This window comes from Pseudopipra pipra, chromosome 10, assembly GCF_036250125.1.
Source record: "Pseudopipra pipra isolate bDixPip1 chromosome 10, bDixPip1.hap1, whole genome shotgun sequence".
NCBI lineage: Eukaryota > Metazoa > Chordata > Aves > Passeriformes > Pipridae > Pseudopipra > Pseudopipra pipra.
The window spans coordinates 19,719,087-19,743,501 of NC_087558.1; the positions used below are offsets into that span (position 1 = coordinate 19,719,087).

General features: G+C 39.1%; 1 protein-coding gene across 1 annotated transcript in view; it reads right to left on the reverse strand.

Annotated features, from left to right (window-relative positions):
• Window positions 1-315: 315 nt before the first annotated feature.
• Window positions 316-24,415, reverse strand: part of CLSTN2 (calsyntenin 2) — a 318,827-nt gene continuing 294,727 nt past the window's right edge. Inside the window, exons 9-17 of the mRNA XM_064666566.1 lie at window positions 21,800-21,962; window positions 12,175-12,341; window positions 8,620-8,768; window positions 7,032-7,255; window positions 5,231-5,401; window positions 4,178-4,323; window positions 3,154-3,277; window positions 1,390-1,574; window positions 316-749 (exon numbers count right to left, since the gene is read on the reverse strand). Coding sequence (XP_064522636.1) covers window positions 540-749; window positions 1,390-1,574; window positions 3,154-3,277; window positions 4,178-4,323; window positions 5,231-5,401; window positions 7,032-7,255; window positions 8,620-8,768; window positions 12,175-12,341; window positions 21,800-21,962 — 1,539 coding nt within the window. The 3' untranslated portion in view covers window positions 316-539. The remainder of the gene's footprint in view (window positions 750-1,389; window positions 1,575-3,153; window positions 3,278-4,177; window positions 4,324-5,230; window positions 5,402-7,031; window positions 7,256-8,619; window positions 8,769-12,174; window positions 12,342-21,799; window positions 21,963-24,415) is intronic.

A 24,415-nucleotide genomic window follows, 5' to 3' on the forward strand; every position in this document is an offset into this window, starting at 1 on the left:
ATTCCCTTGTAAGGAACAGTTAAATCCAAGAAGGCAGGACGAGACGACAAATGGAATTCAGTCTCTGTCCCCTGTAGCACTAAAACCCTGTCCCAATTTAGAGGTGGATTATTTTTTACACCTGTAGGAGTGTGAAGTCAATTGGAAACTGTTATTTAGACCCATACAAGTAATTCTTCATAATAAGCTGAAATCTCTCTTGTGTGGAAAAAAAAACCAAACCAAAGGCAAAAACCTGTATGGGTCGAGTGACAGGACTTTTGTCACATATCTGTAGTATAGAAATAGGAAATGAGAACTATGCTTGCTAACAGGTCAGATTCTAGTTACTTTATTATTCCTGGATAGGCCAGTAGGTTTGTACCATGTTTTCTCCAGGCTTTGTAAGAAAAGGGTCTGTTCTATCATTACCAATTACTACAACAAGATCACTTCAGGCAAAACAGGCAAGCAGAAGTTCAAATCCTGTCAATGAATTCATAGACTCTGAAAAACCATTGTATTGGTTGTTACGAAAGTGTGATATGGCTGCAGGGCTGTTAGTATGGGAGTGTTGAATCATCCCACTCCAGCTGCGCTTGCCTGGTGGCATTCTGTTTGTCTCCCTTTTGGACAATCACTTCCTCTTCCTCCTCTTCTTCCTCCTCCTCTTCGCTTTCATCTGATTCAGCACTGGTTGTGTCTTCCTCTTCATCTTCTATGTCTTCTTCCTCACTCTCCTCTTCTGTCTGGTGAGGCTTTTCATATTTCTACAGTACATTTAAAGAAATGAAAGAGAGACAGTAGGAGAAAGGTGCTTTCTTGCTAATCAGTGGCTGTGAGAATATGAGCATGTAGTCCACATTTAGAAATGCTAAAATCCTGGGAAAATCTGATTTCCACCATTATGTGACTATGAGGCATCAAATCTGTTATGATTGGGTAGCAAATATTCAAAAGCTAATGTAAGTAGAATAGAATGTCAACAACCAACATCTTTGTTAGTCATGCTGCCAAAATTTAAGCCATCAATATCAGTTTCTTTAAACTCTGATCATTTCCCCTCCTTTTAGTGTATTAGTGCTTACATTCAAAGGTTAAACCAAAGAAACTATATAATCTTGGGTACTTAGGGTACAAACATGGATGAAGTGTTGTTGTACCCAAGAATTCTTCACCATCCTAATTAGTGATTATATATTACAACAAATATTAAGTTCCCAATTATATATTATCATGGTTTGCAGAGCTGAAAACTGAGATGGGGTCCTGAGTGCATATACAACTGTTCTGCCAAGCCTGGACAACTGTTCTCTGAAAGAGGCTTAAAACTCACTGCTGAGTGAGCTACCAGCCCAGGCAGTGACTGCTGGCAGTGCCATGATCTAACATTGTGCCTCGGGTATGTACCTCCATGGGGTTGACGGTGATGGTCAGAGCAGAATCATCCCAATCCATCTCATTCTCTTTGCTTCCCTCGTGGTCTGCAGAGCCGTGCTGGTGAGCTGTGCGGATCCGGTACACGCCCAAGGTTATGACAAAAACGAGGATGCTCACACAGATTATGATCACAATGGTGGCCACACTTGGAACAACTGCAACAAAAGGTGGAAAAACTTACATTTGTGGAACAAATCGCCTAAACCCCACTAAATACGCTGTGAATTTTTAACCCACAGCATCTCTTCCCTTGGACTGAGAATCAGGACAGCCATCTGCCATGTGCCTGGGGCTTCTGAAAGTGTTGACAAGTGCCCACCTACTAAGGCAAAGCATACAGGAATGGTGCTTACAGATACCTTATAATGAGCATTATAAATCATAACTAAAAAGTGAGCATGCCTACCATTTGTTCTTCGAGCCACTTTACTACAGAAGACAAGTATTTAATCAGTGCAGAACACATTAGTTTCAGAACAAGTGCTTTTGCAATAAGGTTCCCTTCTCTTACTCATATGTTGACCCCGTCTGATCACAGCTGAGGCGTCAACCTCGCGTGGGAGAAAAAGTGCATCTCAAAGCTTACAGAGGTTTCAAACACTTATACTGTGATTTGAATCTCATTCTCCAAGAAATAAAATAATGCATTGCCACTACACTTGCTTGTGTTACAGCCTTTCTGGGAGACTCCTGAGGATTCAAGACATTGTTCCTCACTGTTTGGTTGCACTCTGGGAAGCCTCTGCCTCCACCTAGCCACAGGAAGAAATTGCTCTGAACTACCATATATCAGCTCCATAAATAGGTTAGTGCAGAAGTGCTGCCACTTTCTGTGTACCCTTGTTCCTGAGGTACTGCAGTTCCAGGAGCTATAGTAGTTCTATAATGCATTTTATCATCTAGCCCTGCCCATAAGAATGGAAGTCTGAAATCAGAACAATGTTAAAGAAGAAAGAACTAGTTTGCAACAGTTCACTTGCTAAAAATTCTGTTTCATTTTAGGGAACTGTCTGTACAAGTGTAAAGAAAAATACAGTAATCGTTTAAGCATATTTGTATATAATTACTTATAACCACCTACACTTTACATCAGCTTTACTTCTTTACATATGTATCATTCAGCTAAAAAGATTTCAGAATCAAACCTTTAAAGAGGTATCTCTGCCCTGGGTTTGACTTTATTGAAAAGGTTTCAGATTTCATATATATTTTAAAAATATATTTTAAATTCTGTATTTAATATATGTTAATGGCCACTGCACATGGCTAGGTGAACCTGTCTTCTCTCCAGAGAGCTGCAGACTGAGGCCTTGACAGCAGCTAACAGAGCCATCAAGGCAATTATATATTTAAAAAATAATACAAACATTTCTTCCTTTTGTTTAGAAAAGAGCAGGCAGAAATTAATATGCCATAGAAATACAGATGAACAAAGACAATATGACCATAAATATTACCCTTCATACCATTTAATACTAGAAAAAAGACATTTTCCTAACTGTGTGGGTCAGAGTACAAAACCATTAATGAAGACCTTAAAAAAGGATACCAGCTTTTAATGAGAGAATAGAATTAAATGTTACCTTCTTTTACACTTGTGCAACAGTCTCTGTGAGGCTTTACAAGCTGTAACTCTGGACCTCCGGGCTTTTGCTTGTTGCCCAGGCTGGCTCACAAGGGAAACACTGACATACCTGAATCATTATGAGCAGCCTCTGTAAAGGTGTCACATACCTGAGTTGTGAACAGCACTTACACTCCCCTCAGGGTGCTGAACAGATTGGAGAAATTGTGGTTGTACTATCATATGATTTACATGGTCCATGAAGTTGGAGTTGGAGCTGTGTAGAATATTAACCTGGTACAAGAGAAAAATAAGGGATTAGATACTAAAAAGTTTTTTATATTCCAAGCCTGCTGGCTCCGTATATTAAGTTACATGAGCAGATAGGAAGAGTATTACATAGATCTTAAAGGCCAAATTAACTCTTTTTATGCCAGTAAAAAAATACACAGCTTGATATATTTCTAAGTTCTATGATGAGCAATGCATTCTAACATTTCTAGCTGTTCACTATGAAGTGGCACAGAACAGGATTTTATTGACTTACCTGTCTGAATAAGGAATTATTTTTTCTTTTCTCTATACTAATTAGCTTTTAGGCGTTATCTAAATATAACATGTAAAAACTTTATTTTATTAACAATTATTAAGTTAATAACTGCTTATAAAAACAATTAACAAGTTTTGACCCTATTGCTAAGAAGGCCCTGCCCGTTCCTGTGGTAACTTGGTATCTGGGCTCTAGGCTGGATAAGAGAGTTCCTCATAACAGGTCCACCAGTCCTGCTGAGGTGAACCAGCAGTAATCTCAGTCCCTGAGCCACTGTTCTGCATTGGCCTTAGAACCAGCACACGTGGACTCCACAGAGGTATCTGAATATTCTTGTGGTTACTGACCAGTCTGAGTGGATCCAAAGCATTCTGTGTAACAGGAGTAATTCTCTGTGTTAGTGGAGTTTGAGAGAGAAGGGTCGTCTCCTCAATTCACAGCAGAATAGAGACCCACACTGAGGAATGCCCACAGAAGTCGACTTCCTATTTGAATGGAACTTAGCATCTTTTTCTCTTTTTCGTTACACTTACCCGAGCGTGTCAATCACTTTACATATTTTAAAGAAAACACCATGCTGCTGAAGCTAGGCCAGTGCTCAGCCTCAGTGCTAGATAAGAAAGCTTGACTGCATAACTGCTTACCTCCAGGTTGAATTCGTTGCTCGTGTAACGCCCGTTTAGCTCGGAGCACTTGACCCTGAACTTCCTGTCGAAGGTGGCAGCGGTGTCCCAGTTCCGGTACCGGATCTGCCGCAGAACCTGCTCGTAGTTGAACATGCTGTCCACACCTGCAGGGGGGGCAGAGCAGGGACAGGCTCATGTAACATTGAGCAGGGGAGGCCATGTAACATTGCTCTGTGGAATACATGAGAGGCTAAATGCTCACAGCAAATGTGAAAGTTGGCAGAACGGTCCGAAAATGAGAGAGCGTCAGACACTCCCTGATAGAGCCTCTGGCTGATCCTAGACTATGTGAGCAGAGTCTTTGGAAGTGAATGTAGATCCATAATGGAGAGAGACAAATACAACAGCAGAGATACAAAATAAATTACTTAATAAAAAGAAAAAATTGGCCAGTGAGTTACCAGCGCTGTACAGGAGGAATCTCCTCCTACCCACATGTCTCCCAGGCAACCAGCAGTAGGGCAAGAGGGCACAGTCTTCAGCTGCAGCAGGGGAGGTTTAGGTTAGACATTAGAAAGAAATTCTTTACAGATAGAGTGGTCAGGCATTGGAATGGGCTGCCCAAGGGAGGTGCTGGAGTCACCGTCCCTGGAGCTGTTTAAGAAGAGACTGAATGTGGCACTGATAGACATGGTCTGATAGACAAGGTGGTGCTGGGTCAAAGGTTGGACTCGATGATCTCAGAGGTCTTTTCCAACCTAGTTAATTTTGTGATTCTGTGTGATTCTGTGTGATTCTGTGATGGTCCACAAGAACCCCACATTAAAGAAAGCAGTGATGCCGTTTTCCTTATTTGGGGAGTAGCAGGAGGGATGCTGAGATTCCAAAGGATAAATACAGCACACCCAGAGATCAAGAAGTGACTGTGCTTTTTGAGATGCAGTCCCTCTTGGAATATTTTTATGGCTAGTAAACCACAGATTTCTGCATAATTTCTTACATATTAATGCTTTCATTCCAATAACATAATTGGTGTGACAAAATAAGGGAAAGCAAATTCAACTAACATACCGTAGATTGAATATCCTGCTGTGGAATTTGTGGCATCTAGATGTTTTCCTTGGAGCTCCACATGATCTAGTTCTAAACACTCTTGTTCAGGATCTAGTTCTGCGCCCATGACCAAAACATCACAGAAATCCAAGTTGTGGAGCATTTCCTCTACTATCACTGGCTTATCAGCTGTGAACCCACGGCACATATCATGAAAAAAAGAGGGAAAAGAAGATAAAGGATTACAGAACAGCTCAGTCATTTTATGTGCTTTGCATCAGGGCTTTCAATTTTTGCAAAGATATCCAAACTGTTTTGTGCTGATATTAAATACAGGATACTTGAAACAAATCAAGAGAAATGTCTTGTCTGTTCAGGTGCCATGATGATGGAGGCCTACAAATACCTAGTGAGATAGACAGAAAATATATTGCTCTGTAATGAAAGGCATCCAAGAACATCACTGGAAGTAGAAAACTGAAATTTGATCTTGGAAATAAATCCATGTAAAAAATTCTGGTTTTCAATACTGTATCAATACCAGGTTGATGCCACACATTCATTTTTTTTCTCAAGGAGAACCAAACAGGAAAAATACACATCAAATATATCTATGCTTGGATGATTCTCTCAGACACTCTGCTGCCCATAAAGAATTTGCATTACAAAGACATGACCATCTATCCAAGAGCAGGGTATTATCATAAATGGCAAGATCCTGTGTTGTGTGACCTAAAGAAATGAAGTTATAAACTGACTATCCTTCAGTATGTACGAGTTAAAAAAAAATAATTCTGTCACGGGAAAAAGAGAAATGTATCAAGTTATCATTTAAATTCTCTGATCAACTTAGCACAGAGCGTGTGGCAGGACTGCTTAAGTAGCTCCCTGAGGACACTGCAGACACAGACACTGCAATCTTGGAACTTACTGCCCATTTTGTGCATCTCATTTTAGAGATGCCTTTCCTTCCTTTGTACTTACTCCTAGTACAGTAAATTTGGGTATCCGATCTCTAGGTGCAGCTCTAATCTGCACAAAAATGCAGACCCAATCCAAATTTTCAGGCTTCAGGGAATCCATGCCCCTAAACTTGTAAATCATCACCAATTTTATCTTCCCCAGATCTGTACATCTAGTTACTGCTTAGTCTAATGCAACAAATACTTTTTAGAATGATTCCTCAGATTACTAGACCTTTCATTTACCTTGCACACAAACATTCAAAACAAAGATTCCTTTCTAGACAATTATTTTAAACCTAATAACAGTCACCCAGCCTTGAATAATAATACACACATTGCTCAGCATTAGAATAAATTGTCATCATTGAAAAACATCTTTTAAAATTATTATATTTACATTTTACAGTTGGGAAACTGAGGCATGAGATTACCTTCTCAAGTATCATCCACAAGTCAATATCAGGGCTCGACACATAAGAACAGACTAAAAATTCAACTATCAGTCAGTTACTGCTTTTCACTTTATCAGTACAATTAACAAAATTCTGTTACAAATAGAGAGATTCTAATGAAAATAAGTTATTCAAGAGAATATGAAAAGAAGATTTTGAACTAGGGAAGACACTAAATATAAAATCTGGTTTTTTGAATCACATTTTGATTTGTCACTATTTAACACATTTTTCAGTGTATTTAATTGAATTTCTTCAGTACATCATTACTGTGGCCTAACATTGCTCAAATTAATCTGGGTGAATTGACTTCCTCTGCATGACTTGTTTGCACTATCCCTTAAAAAATAAGAGGGCTCATGTTACAGAATAAATAATAACATTTAAAAGAAAGACACAAACCTCTGTCATGTTCTTTTAAGTCCAGTGGATGCTCCATTTTAGTGACTGTGCTGACAATCCTGATGTCAGGTAACAAAATAACACCTCTTTCACTTTCAAACTGTGCAGCTGGTCTAGCAAAGTGATCCATCCCAGTTATTGTAATCTTGGGCTCATTGGCCTGAAACACCATTACATAGGCATCTATATCTGGGATATTAATGCAGACATCTTCACCAAAACATCTGAAAAAATATATTATTCGTTAACTGCTTGTAAAACATTGTACATCAGAGGTGTGTGGCACTTGCACTGCCCAAACCCCACCTGGTGGCTCTCAGGTCAGTCTATCCCACACTGTGACACTGCCACAATCAAGGACCTGTACCACCATGTCCACAGGCCAGCAGGGAGAGGAACAGCTCTGTTCCCCTCATCCCCTCCCACTCTGACAGCTACTGAAATTATGTAGAGACAAGCTCAGTCTTTCATAAGGGCACTCACTTATTATGAGAATAATATTTTGATGTTTAACTGACATTTAACGACAGTAGTGAATAACCATTCATCAGAAATAATTAGATGATAATATAGTAAACCTAACATTAAATTCTGAAAGTGATATCTAATGAATATAATATGGTTATCTTGTCACATGTGAATAAAAGGGCCTAATTATCCATTTAAATTGGTCCCCTGTCAAATACTGGCACCCTCCAGTATTTACAAGGCAGAAAAGGTTCCTGTACCAGCATTTTCATCTGAATCAGCACTGTGCTTTGGAAGTGAATCTCCTGACAAACTCTACCTTATTTCATCCTGGCACAGGGCTTGGGCCAGCCTTGGAGTGTGCAAACTGGACTGATTCCAGTGAAACTGCATCAGAAAATGCTCTATAAACTGTTTGGTCAGCCCACAGCACTGGACTAAACCTGGTACTTAGTGAGAACTGTGCACACAGCAGGTGAGAGTCCACAGAACAGGTGTTTATTTTCACTCTAGACCTGCTCTCCCTGCACTGCACAACTTTCTGTACCAGAGGCATGCCCCAAGGGAGCCCAGGAGTGGCTCTCTGGCTATGTAGAACTGTAAACATTATTGAGCAGGTTCTGGCACAAAAATGGAAGGACACAGATTCCTGTTTAACACCCATCACCAGTATTTCAGTGACAGCAGGCATATGAGGATACAGACAGACAGACTATTCCAAGTAAAGCTACAAATCCTGTCCTGTTAGATGTAATAGGCCTGCTTTAAAAAGTCAGGGCTCTACATATCTCAGAAGGAACTATAAACATTTAAAATGAAAAGTAAATATGAATGCCATAAATTCAAGTACTGTTCAGTCCAGACTACATGTTCCAAACTATAAACAGAATGCAAGTACATTACATTAACAAGAAAGGTTCCTTAAAAGGATAATATCAAAAGAAAACCACCATGTGCATTGGCATAAAAGTAAATTAAATTAATCCTTTATGCTCAATAACAAAACAGTATGATTTATCAATTTAATTTAGCCAAAATTCTTCCTTTTACATGTCCAAAGAAAAAAGTAATTCATTAAAAATGTTCCTAATCTAATCAATTCAGCTGAAGTATAACTTACTGGACTTTAGATGAGACTTTGAGACGCCGTACGCCTGCAGTAGGGAACTGTCTGGAGTTGATGTATGAGACCTTTCGGAGAGCTTGATTTATATTCTCAATGTCATCTCCTTCCATGACAAGGACTGACTGGGAAGGGTTGAAGTGATACTAGGAGAAATACACATAATTAGTATTTAAGGTATCAGGTACAGAGTACAAAATAAGACATTTTTAAGGAACATTGCACAGACACAAGTTTAAAATCTAATGATTTAAGAAAAAAAAATCATAGTAGTTATTGTTGGCTGAACCCACATGTTGTTCCCTAAAACATGTACTTGTGTCAGTCTCATATCTGAAGGACTACTGTTATAATTAATTTTGGAGTAAATGTCCTGGTTTTTGCCCAGCCTTATCAACTTTGCTGGTACTATTTCTGCAGCAATTTCTGATACTGTATATTTTTGAACCCTGTAGAGTTCAAAACCTTAACTTACCACTGTGATTATTATTACTATATAAGCTTTTTAGGTTAAACACGCCCTCCATATAAAAACATTGGCTTGAACCAGACTAGCATGTGGAAGCATATTTTAGCTGCTTTCTCTGTGGCTTTATCCTGGGCTACCTTTCTGAGATATATTTCAACGTGAATGAACAAAACAATTATAACATTTGCCTCCTACATCTTCATTAATGTCAGACACAATAAAGGGGATTCTCAGTTCTGTCTCATGATCAATAAGGGTGTCATGATTTAAGATGGAGCTGCTGCTTGCACAAAGCCAGCTGTTCATTTGAGCCAACAAACCCTGCAAAGTCGATGGCTGCTCTTGTAGCCCTGAACCTTCTCTAGTCTATCGCACTGAACACAAAACAGCCTTGCTGACCAAGAAACTTTGCTGCTGTTGTGACATAGCAAATGATTGATTTTTCTCTTCATCATAATTTATCCTGATTCCATTTTTTGTCTCTTAATTGGTTCAGCAAATCATCTGCATTGCAGAGAAAACCAGCTTAACCCCCTTGATTTTGTACCCTACTCCTGTCAGCACAAACCACAAAGAAATGCACCCTGTTACCACGTGTAGTCCCTTCCTGAAGCTGGATATTGATTATATGAACATGTTCTATTATATACGTCTGCCTACACTTCCTTACAACAAGAAAGGTTAAAAAGCAAAAGATCAAACAGACTGTGAAGAACAGAATGAAGCTCAGGGCTCTCTGTCAAACAGAACATGGAGGACTGGGTTTAAAGCTGTGCAAGAAGGTCATAACACACTGAAGGGTATTTTTAACAAAGAGAAGAACTAACATGAGTCACAGCCTGCATCCACTTCTTTTTCCTTTCTGTAAGCTAGCAGTAGTAGGGAATAAAATTAGCAAAAGGAGACTCTAGCTGCCAGAACAGCTGGAATGCTGCCAAAAGGACTGGAGAAAGCCCTAATCTGAGCCATTTTTGTCTTTCTCATTAAAAAAGGCTAAAAATAGCAACAGTTTAGACAGTGTTTTTGGGAGCTGTTACAGATATCTGAAAATTAGGCTGCAGACCAAAAATGTCCAAGACTATCGTGTCAGAAACTGTGTGACAGCTGCATTGCTCTTTCTCAGGTGATTAAAGGGTGAATCTTCACGAGTCCCAAGTGCCCAGCAGAAACACCTTCCAACATCAGTTATGCCAACACTGAATCTGCAAAGCATCATGTAAATAGCCCCACAGAACCCATCACCTGTGCAGCTGTCACACGTGCCTGTCTGAGATCAGGTACGTTTATTTCTGACACCAGAACACCCTTCTCTCTAATTTTCTGTTCAAGGTCAGGCAAACTGCTCTGCTTTTATCTGAGCTTCTTTCTGTCAGCCCCCAAAAGAAACCCTACCACATTCTATCTCTGACTGCTCCTTTCATGTTTGCCTCCTGCTGTTGAGCTTGCTGAGGCAGTAAAAGCAAATCTGTAACTTTAAAAAACCCACTGTGCCTCATCTCTATTTCAGAAAATGAAAATGTTTTGAAGGTTCGCAAAAGGAAGAAAAGGCAGAAAACAAGCCCTCGTCTTCCTTTTCCCCACACCACTGCTGTACTGTAAGGAAGCCAATCCCCAATGCTGCAGCAGCAGTGGGTGATAGAACAGGGATTTTTCCAAGCCCATGAAACTAGAAGACTCAAATATTGTCAAGCTGCAGAATACAATAGTGGAGGACTTACTATGCTTTCAAGCACCAAGGATCAAGTGTACACTGCTTTAATTCATGTAAAAAAACCCAGCAAAGAACTTACTGTTGAGCATATACTCTTGGGTTCCAGGAGTCCCTACCTGCTCCTTGTATGCACTGCCTTTTAAAAACAGGTTTTACCTATCCCTGTGTCGTGTTGCTGTGAGAAGTAGCAATGTGAAATTCTTAATGATGTCCTCGGTAGGATGATAAAACAGCAATTCTTTGGGGTGTTTTGCTCATATATAAAAGTTAGAGCCAGCAAAACTCCTCCTTCTCTTAGCACTTCCAATTTGCATTTTTACCCTTCTTTTCAGAAAACATATCAGCTGTACTACACACTGCAACCCATCACCCAGACAGACACTAGAGTGTATTTCAGGTCAGCCTGCTATCTCATACAATGAGAGGTTTAGCTAATAAAATGTAGTACATGGCACTCCCACTGCATCCTCTGCATTAAGTGTTACAGCACCATCTTCCTCCCAGCTGAGAAACACCACACTGAAACCACACTGTGCACTTTCACAGGATGCAGAGCCTGCAGCCAAAGTAACTTCCCAGTTTGGAATTCGAAGCTCAGCTCCTTTGGAAGGTGGTATCTGTGTGCTAGGAAATAGCTTTACAGTGCATTTACACAAAAAGCACAAGAACACTGGTCACCTAATAATGGCACCAGTAAAATGCAGCTCATGTGAGCATTACAGAAGTTACAGCCAAGATCCTACATATGTATCCAGAGAACAGAGTTTGTCTGAATGAATGTAAAGTAATCTGGCCACTATGTCAATTGAAACAGGATTTCCCTCCATTTGTTGTTCTCCAACCTCAGAAAAAGTGCCACATTACCAGTAAAGATATTCATATGCATAGTGAAGGTGGATAATGATTTATATGCAAATCTCTAAATTTAATTTCTTGACTTCAGGGTTTTCTATTGTCCAATTTTCACATACCATAATATCTTCCTCTTTGAACACACTGAATTTTTCAATGCTATTGCATTAGGACTTATGTTTTCCTCTGTTTTAAAACTACTTGAGATCAAAATTCAATAAATTTTGTCTATTTCTGTAGAACTACCAAAATAAGCATGAGAACACAGCCTAGTAATTCACAGGGACTCTGAAATATCAGCAGTGCCTCACTTTCTGAGCATCTAGCTTAGCAATAATGGAAACATTTTTCTTTGCAGTGTCACAGCTCTTCTACTGTTCTGCTTTTTCTTTGCATGATTTTATGGGAAATTACATTGCTTCTGGGAGTACATTTGTACTGTGTGTACTCTACCTTGGGCTCTGCACTTCATAAATCAGACCTAAATTTTTATCAAAGATGATGTCAGTTCATCCCTCACCTTTATTCCTTGGCCAAGACTCTCAAGAGAATTAATATCCAGACCTTCCTTGCAGGCCTGCAAACAGGAAATCACTTTCTGACTCTCAATTTTCCCTGGCCTGATAGTAAGACTGGCCAGGCTGCCATGGAAATACTGAGCAAATCTGGGCTTGGTGACTTCACCTCCTGCAAGAAAGCAAACACAAAATGATTATTGATACCAATACACAAACCACACACCTAACAATTCACTTTATGTTTTAACACATTTAGAGAATTTATATTCATTTTTGCCAAGTGTCTTTGAGATCTCATTTACTGTGGTAAGTGGAATGCCTTTGTGGGTTGTTGGGTGGGTACCTGGTAGCAGCCTGTCTTTAAGATTCTTGTTTTTTCAGGACTGTGTTCAGGTGTTTATAAAGCTGAACCATAGCTTCCCAAATGTGCACAAGGAAGTACATAATTTTTAAAAATAAATCGATTAATTTATTTAAGTAATCAAACACCAGTTTAAGAAATGCTTAAGGTCCAGAGTTTATTTATACAGAAAGTGTATTTGCAAGTGTTCCATTACAGGATTACTTACTGTGTTTTTTGGAGAAGAAAGGCAGAGGTATCTGAAGTTCTCAGTCATGGCTCTGTGTAAGCAAACTGCTACAGTCCTTATAACGAGCTGTCTCTCAGGATATGGTGTAAATTCCAGCAGTGACTGTGGGCCAATGCACAGCACTGCACTCAAAGGCTGACAGTGCTGCCCCTGGCCCAGAATGGTTCATTTGGTGCCAGATTTTGGTCTTGTCACTGTATCTTGTGTTAGACCCTCCAGCCTTCACTCCAGGCAGCTTCAAAGGAACACTGATCTTTAGGAGCTGTCAATAAAAGGTGATTACAGACTGCCTGCACCAGTGATCGTAGCATCTAAATTACTCTTGGGACATTTAGTGATTTACTCATCCTCCTTTAGGAGAGTTTTTAGAGCTTGTCTTTCCTGCAGGTGTTAGATCTCACAGTGCATGTGAATTACTGCCTACCTTGAGCCTAGGAGGACTGAGGGAGCCACACAGCAGTGAGACATGCAGACTAATTGGATTAGCAGTTGCTAAGCTGTTGATAAGCTGTTGTAATTGTAGATAACTCATGTCTACCGTGTTTGTAGCTTCAGAGTCAAACAACCTGTTTTTGCCAGGCAAGTTACCTCAGGCTTGAACTTTAACTTGGAAATTTGTGTGTGGAATGGGGTTAGGATAGGGATGAAGTGGCAAATTTTCTTTAGGCTGATGTTCCTGCCTGAACATCACTTCTGGTCTCTGCAGGATAAGCATTATGAAGAAGGCTTGAGTTATTTTATAGAGAGAAGAAAGTATACACTGGTGTACTGAGAGGAAAGAGGTGTCCTACAGGCTTTTTCTTCACAGAAGTAGATGGGTTTTGTTCTTTTTTCTTAACATTGCAGCATAAACCGCCTTTCTTTTTTTTACCCCAAAGGAAAGTCCCCAGGAGATTATTCTTCTGCACTCTCTCATTCATCTGTCCATTACACAGAAAATTTTCTCTGGGCAGAGTTTTGTTGAACTTTATTGTATGCAGCAGCTAAAGTTCAGCCTTTCTGATACTTACCAAGACAATTATTTGGTACATAGGTAGTGCATTATGGGGACGTTGGCCTTTCAGCATAAATGTTGTTATATTAATCTGTTTACACTGTCTTTAAAAGAACATGCTGCCACTAATACAGCAGCAATGTATCTGGACAGAAAAAGGTAAGCCAAATTAAAAAAAAACAAAACCCAAACCTCTCCCTAAAAAGAAGACAAGGAGAAAAAAAACCAGTCAAGAATGTTCAGAAGAAAAAGGAATTTGTGTTTTGAAGCTTCACATTCTCATATCACTAACAGAATTGTGAAAACAGCAAGTTCCAAGGCTGAAACTCCAGTGATAATGGCCTTGAGGTAATCCAAGTGTCCTAAAATTTATTCTACTTCTCTTTGTCAGGCTGCAGTGAAAGACACAGTGACTTGTAACATAGCATCTCCAGTTTCTATCCAGAGGTCAGGCCATGCAGTTAACCTAGACTGTCTCAGCAAGTTTCATAGGACTTTTTTGTTGTCAGGGTCTTTACACTTCCTTGTGAGATACTGCTCAGATACAGCTCACCTCCACAGAGATGCTACCAAGATCTGAGAGAATAAGAAAACATACTCCTCAACTATGTTACGTGTTGTGTTTCACTCAGCTCTATGTTTATTGATTACAATGGATTAATATGCTGTGAGTGCTAATTCTTGGGGGACAGTTAAGTGGTTAAGACTTTGATGAATGATATGGCCAAGAGAGGAAAACAGAACCTTCTCTACTGTCAGGAAATTAAGTTAATGTCTGTAACACAAAATAGACTGAAACCAGACTATAGAACAACATCACTGATTCTCATAACAGTTCCTTGCATGACAAATTTTTGAAGCTGCTGGGTTTTTTCCATTCCTTAAATGTAAATGTTGTGGTCATCATCACAGTTGTGAGGCAGTACAGGCCATGGTATTATGCAGACCTTGATGATAAAACTGTGCATTGCTTTTCCCACCTGACCCAGCACGCACCTCCACTCCCAAAGTCTGGCACACACAGGAGGATGGATGTTGGCTTTTTGGTATTAAATCAACCCTCATAAAGGGAAGATGGTGTCAACAGACTGTGGGAGGCATCCAGAGGAACCATCAACATACATAATTATTCACTATAATGCTGTTCACTGCTTAGGCATTGTCAAAGTAGTATGCATCACAGTTTTCACTTGCTAAAATAATAACTCTTTTCCGGACTGAAATTCTTCTATGCTGGTTCTGATCTCTTTTGCTGCCGGAATTATTTAGGTAACTAGAATTATGTGATAAAATTTCAAACACAGCAGATCAAACATAGAAGCAACCTATTTAATCCTAGATAAGTAGGTTGCAGATGACCATGTTACCTGGGGAGAGCTCAGTTGGGATGACTCCCTTACACACCTGGACGAAAATAAATGCTTCTAGTATACATGTCACCTTGTTACAAACAGGTAGAGTCTCCCAGATGGATGACAATTTAGAAGGGTTAAGAACTACTGCCTGACAAATACCTAATCCCAGACAGGAAGAGATTCTGTTAGATATAACATTGGAGAGTCCAGGGGAAATGGAAGAGTCTCAGAGTTCAGACTTCATGGGGTTAAGGTGCATTAAGTAATGAAGCTGAGCCTGCTTCCATGACACTTTTGTTTTTCATTTTGCATTGAGTTGATATGAGGTGTGACAGAATTTGATTACTACCAAATTTTAGAGTTGTTGGTTTGGCTCCAGAGATGTAAAGTGGTCTTTGCATTCACTTACCAGTCTCCAAAGAACAATCAGGCATGTCAAAACAAGTGACTTTATTGAGCTTACAGATTTTGTAGGCCTTTTGCCCTACCCTAATAATGAGCAAGTAATTATCAGGGCAGTCTAAGTCCAATGGGAAATGATGAATCAAGAGAACTTCCAACTGCGATGTGATTCTTAAGATATTATAGACTCTGGTTACTATACCGAGCCAGATAATTAAAGAACAATCGATTATTCAGGGTCCCAACATAAAGATTGAAATGAATCTGGGAGCAGCTGCAAGACATTCTGGCTCTGAAGTCCTCAGTTCCCAGCCTCCAAATTTATGCCATCTTTTTGTTATGGCAGTTTAGGGAGCTGGGTTTAATTCCCAGACAAGTAGATCGGCTGTTAAACAGGATGAAACCTAACACAGATTTCAGAAGTCCCAATTAGTGACTTGGGTTTTTATACTCCCAGAGCTTCTCAGCACAAAAAAGTTTTAGTGGGTTTTTTTGTGTGTGTGTGTGTGGGTTTTTTTGTTTTCTTTTTTTTTTTAATATTACTTAGATAAAAATTACTCAGAAATTGCTCATCAAACATGGCACTATTTAAGTCTGCCCCTGCTCTGGGAAGATATCATAACCTGACAACCTCACACAGGCTGCTTTAGGCTTTAAAGCATTATCTGAAATACGACAACTACAGAGAACACAAAGGGCTACCTGCTCTAAAGTATGCATATGCTGACCTATCCCTGTGCAATAGGTCCTTAAATCAAAAGCAGGTATAACTTACAGTATTGAAGACAATTTTTCTCAGGATAAGAAAAAAACTCCATAATCTCTCGAAATTAAGCCAATACATTTTTGTTATTTCCAGGGGAACTGTTGGAAATTCTGGCAATCATAGAAAAATGTTACAATCATATATCTCAGAGTAGATTGCAGTCCAAGCAACATTAGTGTTGCCCAAAAAGCTATATTCCTGTTCTCCAAAAAACATTCTCATGCTGGTGTATAGTGTTCCCTGCAGAAATTCTATTAGATAAGGGGCATATATCTGGGCTGAATTGGTGACAGATTTGAATGCAAATTCAGCTCTCCAAGAAAACACACTCCTAAACTAAACCATTCACATCTGTTTGTATTTCTACTGCAGCTAAAATTCAGCAAAGATCTGTGAAGTGCACAGAAATCTGCTCCATCTTTGTTTTGAGGAAGACAATACAGCCAGAACACTGCTGTACTTAGGGAAGCCTCAGTACAGAGATGTTCAGCATCATGTTATGTCGAAATCCACCTAGGTGCTCTTGCATTAATTTCTTTGCTTGTATCACTCCTGAGAGGTCTCAGGTTTGTGCAATCTATGTCAGCCTCCAAGGCAGGATCCAATGATGTCAGATGTACAGTAGAGGTTATCTTTATCTGTTGAATATCCTAATTTCTGGGGAAAGTCCAAGGTTGAGTGATACATGCTGCTGCTACACTGCCCAGTTTATTTGTCTTTCCTTGATCTGATCCCTCTTTAACTTTTATGGTTCTTCTTGCCTTGAATAGTCAGTCAGTTCTCTGACTGTACTTTGTGGTTTCTATGCCAGCAGAGGGCTGGCATACAAGGTTAATAAGGTTACTTCACAGAAGGACATTGTAAGAAACCTGGTTTCCAGTTTAGGTTAAAGAAAGAGGAAAGTGACAGGACAATACAAAAGAAAAATAGAATAGAAACCAGAAATTACTTAGAAAACAGGAACTACAATAGCCTTCTGTTGTAACCATGATAACAGAGTTTGCCCATTGACAGGCTTCTCCTAAAGCCCTTCCCTGCACAGAGTCCAGCATAATTACACTGTGAGGCTCCAGCACTCTCGAATGAGTGGCATTATTAGAAACAGTGACTTACAGCCATGGTAAGCTACAGCATAACCTTGTGACAACTCATTAACTTGAGCCACTACTTTCCTGACAGTGCTTTAGGAATGATACATAAACTCCTTCCCTCCCCAAATGCGTTGTATGAACTCAAGACCTTATCTTTCCAGAGAAGCCGTGAGGAAGCCTGTTTTCAGCCTGTGCTACAAAAAATTATTAGACTACCAAATCACGTAACTTGTTCTCTTCTCTTGTCTGCTTTTGCCACTGAATGTATAGCAATAAAGGGATCAGAGTGGGAATCTATAAACCTTGGTTTAATGGAAGAAATTTCTCACTCCGTAAAAGGGTCCATTTGCTATGTCCTCAGATAAACCAAATCAAAAACAATGAACTCGGAGGAGAACTTACTAGGGTGAGCTCTTGTAGAGCACGCTCCAGGATAAGCTAATGATTTGCTTGTATTGCTTAGGAGAAGGAAAAAGGATTGCAAAAGCTAAGATGGAGAATAAGAGCAATTTTGTAGTAGATCAGGAAGCCTGATTCTATTTTTGCTGTGACGCAGATTTTTTTAAGTGAGCCAAGGAAGTGTTGTCTACCCTCTTGATACTGCACTTTATCCTCACAGAGACAGGGTAACTATTTCCTGCTGCAGAACTGTGTTACCTCCTTACTGTTTGAAAAGGGCTTGACCATCTTGAGCTAGAAGGGCAAAGCTAAAATATCCTTATTGCTAAAGAAGAGAGTAATGAGAACCAAAGCTGAGCCTGGGACAGTCCTCTCCTATCCCAATGGACCATGTCTGCTTCCAGCATCCATTCAGGGAGGTAGGGGCTCAGAGACAGTGCCAGGTCACACTTCCCACATGTTCTCTTTGGTGGTTCTTTTGTTCTGGGAAGCACACATGCATCAAGTCAATTTTGTCATTTAGATACCAAGAGAAGGAGTGATTTTGCAAAAAGTTTCTTTCACTGTTAGAGACAGAACAGCAGTTTGGCTTTAAATAACTTGACCTACATCAAAATCATACCCTTGACAATCATCTGTGAGACCACTGATGTGACCAAAATTTTAAAGATGCTAAATTTAAGTTATATACTTAACCCTGAGTACCTGCAGAGAAAGCTGTCAAACTTTACCAGGGTACAGAAAGGTCTAATTTCAGGAACAGCTGCACTAACACTTCAAACTGTTCATTTTTGCCCTCAGTTAGCTCAGTAAGAGTCCAGTTTGCTTAGCTCTGTGGTCAGTATTAACCTTTTCCAAGCCTTGTGTCACTGAAATCACAGCTAAAAGTCAGTTAGGATTTGCTAAGTATGAAGGCTGGCACTCTGTTGGAGATGGGCTGCAACAGGTCCAGAAGTTTCTGTTTCTAGCTCTCACTGCTCCTGGGTCACATGTAACTGAACCAACACAAAGTTTAGCCTAAAGATAATGCTTTAACTCCCACCCTCAAATAAACTACCCCCATTAATTTGTAGCAGTATTAAACATGACCTACCCAAAACAAAAAACCAATTCACTCTATGCTAACCATTGTGAAGGACCCTAAATCAATGAGGTAGCTCTGCTTAGATCTTCCCTTTAATGAGGTACCTGAAGAAAGAACCAAGGTTTTTAAGTTAAAAAGGAAGATTACACCACAGTAACATCCAGAATACCTAATTTTAATTAGATAAAATGGATATTGATGATGCTAGAACAAACTGTACAACATTCTTCATGCCCAATGTGTCATTAGATTTGGGAACTATTCCCCAGGCTTGGTTTCAGGTAATTAGGTGACTTCCTGGGCTGCAGTAAACTTTACCCAGTGCCTGACACACCCTAGCAATGTTCTCTTCTATCACCTTCAAAGCCTGACTTTCTGCTTGTTCAGCCATCTTCACACTCTGCTTGTCTCCAAGACTCTGCTCTTCAGGAAAAGGCTAATTTTTCCTCCTTTTAGGAGAGTCTTAGCACTCAACTCACATTATTTAAAGAAATTTTGCATAAAATCGGGAACAAACATATCAGGCACACTTTTTACACTGCTGAGACAAGGGTAAAGATGTAGGAGAGATTTGCATATTCCACCTTGAATGCTGACACAAAAATCCCACCCAAACCAAGGTATAGTGAGCACATCATAAGCTAAAGTTTAAATATATCACATAAGCCTGAGAGATTGCACATTTGGTTTGTTTTCATGTTATGGTCAGGAGAGCAGCACCGAACTTAAACTGCTTTTATATTTCACTTGAACAGCTGAAGGTAGAGATAAAAACTAACCTAACTTTTCGTAATGGATGCTATAAACAAGGCTATAAAAGTCAGAAAACAGTTACTCAGGCATTGAAATATTAATAATAGGAAATAATAATCTCAAAGAAAAGCATTCTCTTTCCATGTCTAAGATTCCTGCATGATATAACTGAGAAAGACAAGGAGGTGGTGCAAGTAGAATACTCACTATGTAACCTCAGGATGAGTACCAGTGTAAGTGATGAAAAGACCAGGGCTGAAAGAGTTACGAGAGTTACTCAGAGGATACTCAGTCTCCTAAAGAAATAATTCCCAGTTTCCAGACCAGAACTAAAAATTTTCATATTTGAAAGGGTAAACCCCTCATAGCAGTAGCAGATTTTCCTATTAGTGCTAACAGAGTAAATGATAATTCTTTTTCCCCTTGATTTTTCATTGTTCTCTAAATACACTCTTCCTGCTCCCTGCCAGTTCTTAAGCTGCCCCACAGTCACAATGACTTACATTTTGCTGTGAGCAAATCAGAACTGGTGTGTTAAAAAAAAAAAGGAACATTCCTCATTCTGCTTTATTTAGTTGTGCCAGTGCTTTGATGAAAAGGCAAGGAGGCAACCTTGGCAAAACAGAGCTAGAAACTTCTCATATCCTCTTAACAAGGAGCCCCTTGAATGGCTTATGACACCAAAATCACTGCATGTTTTACTAAAATAAATCACAGATTGTTGTTAGGCAATTTTATAATGTTTGAAGTTGTAATTGTTTAGACTATTCTTACTGGATAAAATGTATTATCCTAAGTAGACCTAGTTAACAGTTTCACAGAAAGTATTTACAATCAAATTACTTATTTGACAGAGCCACTTTCTCCTGAAATACACGGATTTTGAAAATTATCATTTTGAATGGAATAGATTAGTTTTGTATGTTGAATAATTACTCTTTCACAGACTAAAATAAAGTGCTGAATCTTATTAACAAAGTGACTTTCCACACCACTCATTTAAAATCGTTTGAAGTGATCAAAACAAACTCATTAAAAGATAAGCTTTGTCAAAAGCAGTATCTTGAAATCTTGTTTCACATGAGCATTAAAAGTTCATCTTTTCGCCTGACACATGACAGTTTATCAGAATCTTTAGCACACTATCTTAGCTAAATCTTGACATTTTCATGAGGTGGAAAATCTGTTTCTACTTTTCATGAGTTCCAATTCTCTCACTATTAGAAGAGCAATAACACAGTCTTGCAGTAAATATTAACAACAGCAATAGGTGCATTTTCAGTAGTTTAAATAATGTGTTTCACCAAAGAGGGAGAAGAATCTTATCCTGAACGGTTATTCACTAAGCCATCAAATTATTCAAGGCAAAGATAAAAATGTTTGAAAACAATTGCAACTTTCTATTCATTTAACAGCTTACATACTAAATATAGCCTGTGCTCTAAACATATTGTAAGCTTAGATGAGAAGTTTTGCCTTAATTTCTTCTCTTGACAATTTGTGATAAGAGACAGAAGTGCAAAGGGAACAAGATTATCATTGTTGTATTCAGTGCAGCACTGTGGCAAAGGAGTGGATTCCCACCAATACTGACACTTCTGGGAAAAAATCACCCAAAACACTAAGGACTGCTATTAGAGAGTGATAAAAACACAATGCGTGCGTGAAAGAAGATAAGGGACAGAAGTAATACAAATAATGCACAAAAATATTTAGGTAGACCTATGCAGAAGAACCTGGTATAAATATGAAGTAAGGGATTAAAGTAAAATTTTTTTAGCACACTTCCTGAGAAATGCTGATTTTTCAGAAGGCAACACTCAATCATTATTCACAGCCTCTATGGCATTTGCTCATGTCTGGAAGGAACTGAATTTACAAATGACATTTGCATTTGGTAACTCTGGAACTTTGATTTTAAAGTACTGCACAAATACTACCTAGAGAAAAAAATCAAACAGGTCCAACTAAAAGAAAATTCATGCAAGTCAAATTTATATCTGTCAGCTATTCATCCCAGTAAACTACTGGCCAAACCAAAGTTCTGGTTTCTGAAAAGTTTGATAGATACTTCACGTTTTATATAATCAACCTTTTAGCAATTTATTTACTATGCAATCAGCAAGAAAAATAAGATTATTTTTTGTTCTGAATTGCTAATTCCTAATTATCTGTTATTTGCTGTCACATTACCTTGCCAACAAGCCCCGACCGTGAGCTGCATGGCAATGTGGGAGGGGTGGATGGGCCAGTCATTGGTCACCAGGTAAGGTTCATATGTGGTTCCATCCATGTACAGTGTAACAACGGGAAACTCCACATTGACAATGTAGTAATGCCACTCTTTATCACATATCTGAAAGACAGAATGCAAGAAAAATATTATTTAGCACTTAAGGTGACTAATTGTTATATCCCATATGTTTTTTTAATTGCATTGTTTCAAAATTTCACTCATGGAAAAGAAATAACATTATTGTAATTTATATATCTCTAACATTAATAAACCTAAAACAAACAAACAAAAAAATACTCGTGGTATACTTGAAGAATATATAGAGGCATCTTAAAATACACTCTTTGAAAACAAGACATGGATAAAATAGAAAAATCAGACAATTCGGTATTTGCTCAGTATTTTCAATATCAGATTCCTAATGTCTATATCCACTTTTAAGAATATAAAATTTGTGTAAGAGACGCTTACTTAGGATGTATCAGCATAGTTACTGAAGATCTCTATGAGCTCCAAATTAAGTACGAAAATATATAGCACTTAGTCACTGGATTGGTGAGTTCTTATCAATGATTGCCATTATGAACTTATCACATTAGTACTTAGAACGTCCTGTGCAGCACACCAGGACTGCTGCAGTGCTACAAGGACCTCAGCCGTGCTGTGTACACACAGACAGCCCAGCAGTCCCTGTGTCCAACTGATCTGGGCAGGACACTCACATCTTCTCCCCGCTTCATCTTTTGCCCTCAAGCTTCTTGACAGATACTTGGGAAAATTAGGATATATATGGTTTCACTGATACACATCAGCTTTGAAAAGCAGTGGTCATATTTACAGCATGCTTTCAACAGGACAATATTAGTGTCAAATCTCGTATGAATTTCTGAGCTGGACAACCAGGGATTACTGCAAGATGGCCAAATTCAGTTTTAGTTCAGAAATATACACCTAGATGAACCCAAGCCTCTAAAGAGGAGCCTGGTGTGTAAATATCAATGTCTGCCCAATTATTTTTTTCCTTTGTTATATCTTGCAGATTGAAAAATTCAAAGGAATAAATCACATCAAATTGGTAGGATAAATGAGCTGTTTTTAAACCAAAGCAATAGTTACAACAATGCTATTTTCAATTCTGGAGAGATACTTGTTTTGATGTATTAAGAAATGAAAGTGCTTGAATGCAGATATCCTTGCTGTTTCACAGAAGCAAACAGAAAAGTGATGTTTAAACATAACACTTTGTCCTTGGTCAGGTTAAGTGCTATCTGCTGCAATATCTGCCCTTTGAAAGCAAAAGCTAATGTTTTGTTCCAGAAGACATTTCAACAAGCACTTAATCACTTCTATTTCAAATGGATACATTTATTACTGCAGACATCATAGCTCCACAGCAAGAGATAAATGCAGCAAGGGGCTGCTACAGCCTTCCTTTTGTAAGCAGCAGACAGCACAAATGTTTTCTGAAGGTTAAATGAACTGAAACCAAAATTGAAAGTAAATAAATTGGAAGACTGAAAACTTTACTGAACAAACAGCAATCACGTATAGTATTCTGCAGACCTCCTTTTCAAGGAAAAACAGCTTGCCAAGTCTCCTGACCCGACCATTAGCATGTGATGCATCACAGCCTCATGTGTCAGACATTTTATATAAAACAACTTATACACCTGATTTTGAGAGACCTTGTATGGAAAAAACTACAGGTATTAATATTTGACACTTTTCTGAGAACTGTTTCACGCTATTTCTGTTTTGCAACCCTAAAATGCATCACTTGGGATGCCCCAAGTGCACCCCAGCGAGTGAGCAATCCTCCTCATATTTAATGAAAGCAAGAGCATGTTAATATAGCAAACCCAAACATTTTTGGTCAGCTTGGGCAATACAGATCATTCGCCTCTTTGGCTATATACACAAAGACAACCTGTGCTTCCAGAAGTGTTCCAGCGTCTCAGTGAGGAGCCATGTACACCCATCACCTTCTGATGAGCTTCCTGAAAGCCCCTGAAGTAATTTCAGCAGCCCCTGAGTCTGCCCACGCCAACAGCTCTGTATGTCCTGCCAGCGCTGCCCAGTGTGCAGAGTCCATCCCTCTAGAACTGGGAAAGCAGGCATTGCTTCCATCTGCTGCTTTGTGTGACTGCTGAGGAAGTGTTCTCAGAATACACTCAAACATCCACAACAGAAGCAGCAAGGAGAAAAGCAGAGCAAAGGAAGCTCTCTGCTTACTGTAAATAGCACTACTTACTGCAGGTACGAGACACAAACTCCTTTCTGCCTGAGTGGTCTGAACCACTTGTTTGAAGAAAGCATCTTCATCTAATTCCAAAGAACAGAGCATGTCATTCTATTCACTTGTTTATGCCTTTTGTAGCCTCTTAACACACTCTGAACCTCTCATCTCTATCCTTAGTCATCATTTATAAGACAACTGGGCCTAGTTTAGGCCCCTTTATACAAGTAATACTCATATAAACTGGAGTGAATTCAGAGGAGAACCAAAAAAATAGTCAGCTCTTGCCATGTGAGGAGAGGGTGAAGGAAATGGGCTTGTTCAGCCTGGAGTGGGG